This window comes from Rhagoletis zephyria, unplaced genomic scaffold, assembly GCF_001687245.7.
Source record: "Rhagoletis zephyria isolate East Lansing unplaced genomic scaffold, Rhagoletis_zephyria_1.1 Rzeph_scaffold_23769, whole genome shotgun sequence".
NCBI lineage: Eukaryota > Metazoa > Arthropoda > Insecta > Diptera > Tephritidae > Rhagoletis > Rhagoletis zephyria.
The window spans coordinates 1,935-6,564 of NW_016180827.1; the positions used below are offsets into that span (position 1 = coordinate 1,935).

The following is a 4,630-nucleotide window of genomic DNA, read 5'->3' on the forward strand; positions in this document are numbered from 1 at the left end:
TGATAATATGTTACATATTTAGGTAATTTTAAGCATTTTCTATAAAGTAGAACGTATCTAACACTTAAAAAGCAAACCATTTCAACTTTATACAACTTTCATTCTACATATATTTTTTAACAACTGAAGTAAAGTTCTGCATCCGCCAATTTGTACAGGCATACATAAACAAATAACGAAGTTACTTTATTGACGCATTGCTATGAAAGAGTTACTTTTTAACAGTGAGATTTGGCTAACTTTCAATTTTTTTTTTTGCTGAAACCGGTGGTGAACACTCAAAAAACGGCCCCAAGAGGGGCATAACATCAATGAAAAAAACGGAATAGATTTGAAGTCAAGCGGAGTAGAGTGGATTTAAAATTTTTTCAAAAACCAACTTTCAATATGATTTTTCCGAAGGAAAAGAAAATTATATTTTTTAAATTTGTTGTTTTTTATTTGAATTTTACAACGAAAAGATCTACATTTTTCGAAATGGCACCGCTATTTATACAAAAGTTATACACTTCAAAAATGATCTACAGTATTCATAATCGAACTAGAATATTACATTTCTTTCAAGTAACAAATAACACAGTGTATTGAGTACAAAAGAGTGTCTTGGAAACATGTACAAAAAGGTGCGACTAAGTTCAACATTTGACATAAATTATCCTTCATTTTATATTTCATATATAACTCCTCCCAACATAGATCCGTTCCCATTATTGGGTACGTTTATATCAATCACAACTTTTTGTACACGTTTTTTTTTATGTAATTAATTTAATAAATTGGGAAGTGAAATAATAACACACAAAAACAAATTCCTTTTTAGATTAACATACTTAAATTAGTTTACACTTGCATTCAATATCTTTTACACTGTCATATTAGATATTCGTTTTTCTTGTAGGGGAATAGTGTTGTTCTTTACATAGTATTCAACTCTGGCCGTCCTCATATTCCCTCGTTTATTTATGTATTTTATGCTATCGACCCCAAATTGGCTACAGTTGATTGATTATCAACACTATTGCTAAGATCACAGTTAAGTACTTCCATAGAAGTATTTTGAAATCGTTTCAGGTTTCTAAATTGGTCTTTATGGAACTTAGTGGGCTTATCATTCCTTGTAGTTATAACTTGGTATTCATTTCCCTGTTCCTGAACTACCTTTGCTTCGATATATCTAGGCATGGTACTACGTCTACGTACCGTTTTTGCAACTTATGCGTATATCACAGATTGCTAAATAACTAAATAAATAAATAAAAAATAAAATAAATAAATCATAAAAAAAAAATAAAAAAGTAATTAAATAACAAAAAAATAAAATAAATACGATAATAATCAAATAAGTAGTCAAGTAAGTCAAGTTGTAAAGTAAAAATATAAATACATATATGTCTAGTCAAGAAGTAAAATAAAAATATAAATACACGTATATCTAGGCAAGTAGTTAAGGGCACTGGGTGGTAAATCTATGTAAGTCAAGTCATTACTTATACAATTAACACGAACAGTCTCCAACACTAGAAATGCAACATAAAACATAACTAACCACATACACAAAGATGTCCTTAGCGTGGTATACCCCGATCTTCTTGCCACTAGAGTCACCAAGTTCGTACATGGAATTTCCGATTATTTTCAATACAATGCATTTAACCTGTTTTGGAGCAAGTTTAGCGTTGTAATTTTCGACTTGTGAACTCTGCTTGAAGTTTCGGCGGTACACCACTTGTCCAATTTGAAACTTCACTTCTCGACTTCTGGTATTGTAAGTCTTCTTGCTCCGTTCATGGGCTAGTTTTAATTCTTTCACTATCTTATTTCGGATAAGCTGTGTTTTATCTGCCACCATTCCGACCTCGCAGTCCGCATCTCTAATCGCGCCCAGTCTTCGGTATAGCTCATATGATGCAGCATTCTGTATCATAGGCATACCGAAGACTGCATGATACGGGGTATCATTGATCGCAGAATGCACAGCACTGCGGAGAGCGAAAGCGGCATCGCTAAGGTGCTTATCCCAATTCTTTTGGTCGCCCTTAATATATGACCTCACGATTTGTAGCACCGAACGTTTAACCCTTTCTGCTGCGTTGGCTTGTGGTGCATAAAATGCAGTCCTAATATGCTGCGTACCATACTTTTCCAGGAACTGCCTAAATATGTCCGAGACAAATTGTTTCCCGTTGCCCGAGTGAACATACTCTGGCACGCCAAAAATGTGGAAAACTTCGTTCTCTAAGAACTTAATAACTTCGGCAGCAGCGTCTTTTCTCATTGGTTATAAAAATACGAACTTCGAGAAGTGATCTAAACACACAAACACATAGACATTTCCACAACACGTACGGGGGTAAGGACCCATGAAGTCAATGAATAAACGTTGAAACGGCCTTTCAGTGACACGCTGTTTGCCCATTAATGGCTTGTGGAAGGCGTTTTGCGTTTTGTTGCCCTTACAGATTTCGCAAGCTTTTACATAATTTTGGACGTCGGTTACCATACCGGGCCAATAATATTTTTCTCTTAGGCGCATCAAAGTTTTATGNAGCTAAAGTTTTATGAAATCCGCCGTGACCAACAGACGGTGAATCATGCGAAGATTCCACGAGCCCACGGTGCAGCTCTGTCGGCACCCAGAGTTTCCAGGCGTGGTCCTGCTGAAGGACCTCCCCACTATTAAATTGTGTCCGTTTGTATACATAACCGTCCGATATACAAAGTTCGGGTAGCCTGACCTGGTTGTTGGTCACAGTCTTTTTAAGCTCCTCGTATTCGTCTGTGTTGTCTGTTTTATTTGAGGTTTTCGCTTTATAGTCGACTATCATTTTTTTATCTATTGGCTGGTCTTTCCTATTTTGAATTTGGTTGCTTTTGCTAATTACTTGTTCCTTCCTCTTTTCTAGTCTTTGAAAAATTACGTCATTGTCCGCAAGTCCATTATGAATAGTAATGGGGTTTTCTTTAGTTGATAGATGAATTAAATTATTATAATCTTTTAATGCTCTATATACCCTATTGGTTTTAAGAATAATATCATTATTTGATTATCTGTGTTACAAAATTCGTAAACTTTCATTCAAAGTACTGTTCAGTCTCTCTATGTCAGAATCACCTGTATGTCTATTAGGACTTGTAAAGTCATATGGTATATCGTTATGTTCAAGAAATTCTAAAAACGGAAGTGTTTTAAAGGTCGTCTCATTATCAAGAGTAATTAATTTTGGTTTTTCCATATATGAAAATATTTTTGAAATAACATTGATTAAGTTAATGAAACTGTTTTCATTATAGGCTGCATTTCTTTATTCATTCTGAACGTTTGGAATAAACTTTTTTGTTTATTTATTCTTTAGAACGTTCCTGATGATATGTTGACGTATATTTCAAGCGCATTCTGTTTATTCCGGCTGTGAAATGGGATTATCCGGAATGTATAAAGAAACGCAGCCATAGTGTTACGATTATCCCCGAAACCTTGAGGGACTTCCCAAATATCTTCCGGCTCTTATCGCTGGATTGTTAAATAAATGCTAACGATGGCCAAATTGTAGTACAATTAACTTTATTGTACAACAAACAATTTACAATACTTGCTACTACAGTAAAAACACTTTACAATACTTGTTAAAGCAATAACAACGCTTTACTGAACTTGTTAACACAATTAAACTTATAACTTGCTTGTTCGCAACTCACTTCTCTGCTCACTTTACTCGTAGCTTGCTGACTTGTAACTAACTCACCTCGCTGTGGCGGCGCCGTTATATACCTGCTCTGGCACTTCTGGCAACTCTAGAACATTCTGAAGTTTATCGCTCATTCTCTTTCTCTCGCTGTTCGCAGTGTTCATCCAACTTGACGTTTCTCTTTGTGGAACATTCTACGTCATTCCTCGAACATTCTGCCTATTTCTCGTTGTTCGCTTTGTGTTGCCGCAGTATTCGCCACACTGCCCTCCACCTAAGTCTGATCGTCCCGATCAGACTTACTTGCCGCTCCCACCGCTGCAAGTATTTCCAAGTGGAACACTTTCATCTTGGTCCTCGGTCTACCAGCTGTCTGGATTGGATGCACTGCGTCCTTCAGTCGTTTGTCAATCCTAAACGGACCTTTCCAGTTACAATGTTGTTCGGAGGTGACGCCTTTTTTCGGCTGCGGCATGTGCAACAACACCAAATCGCCTTCCTGTAGCTCCTCTCGGCTCGATGCGTTGCTGGACATTGCTTCCAGCTTATCTCCGGTGGTGCACCATCTCACATGGTCGTGCTTCTGCTGGCCACTGGTGGTGACCAGACTATGTCTCCTCTTGTGGGCACACTTTTTGCCAGATCTATGCCGCATCATCTGTCCATGACACCCAGACTCCCGCCTTCGTGCTGCACTGCCTTTAGCACATCTTGCTACATCCGGATCCCCACACTGAAACTTGCCCATTTTTTCGCATCTCGCTCCTTCGCCGGCGTCAACCTCATTAACCGGACATGTATAACCTCATCCTTGGCTTCCGGCTTAACTGCTTGCCTTTGGCGACCACCTTTTTCCGGACTCTTCAAAGCGCCTACTGCTCCCACAGCCGCTTCTATTTCCGGCCACCGGATTATCACCATTGCAACGTGCTTCAGTGGCTTTC

General features: G+C 37.9%; 1 protein-coding gene across 1 annotated transcript; it reads right to left on the bottom strand.

The window, feature by feature from the left end:
* Positions 1-1,495: 1,495 nt before the first annotated feature.
* On the bottom strand, positions 1,496-2,275 carry LOC108381783 (uncharacterized). The gene has a single exon (XM_017638181.1). The coding sequence runs from the start codon at positions 2,273-2,275 to the stop codon at positions 1,496-1,498; it is 780 nt and encodes a 259-aa protein (XP_017493670.1).
* Positions 2,276-4,630: the final 2,355 nt, after the last annotated feature.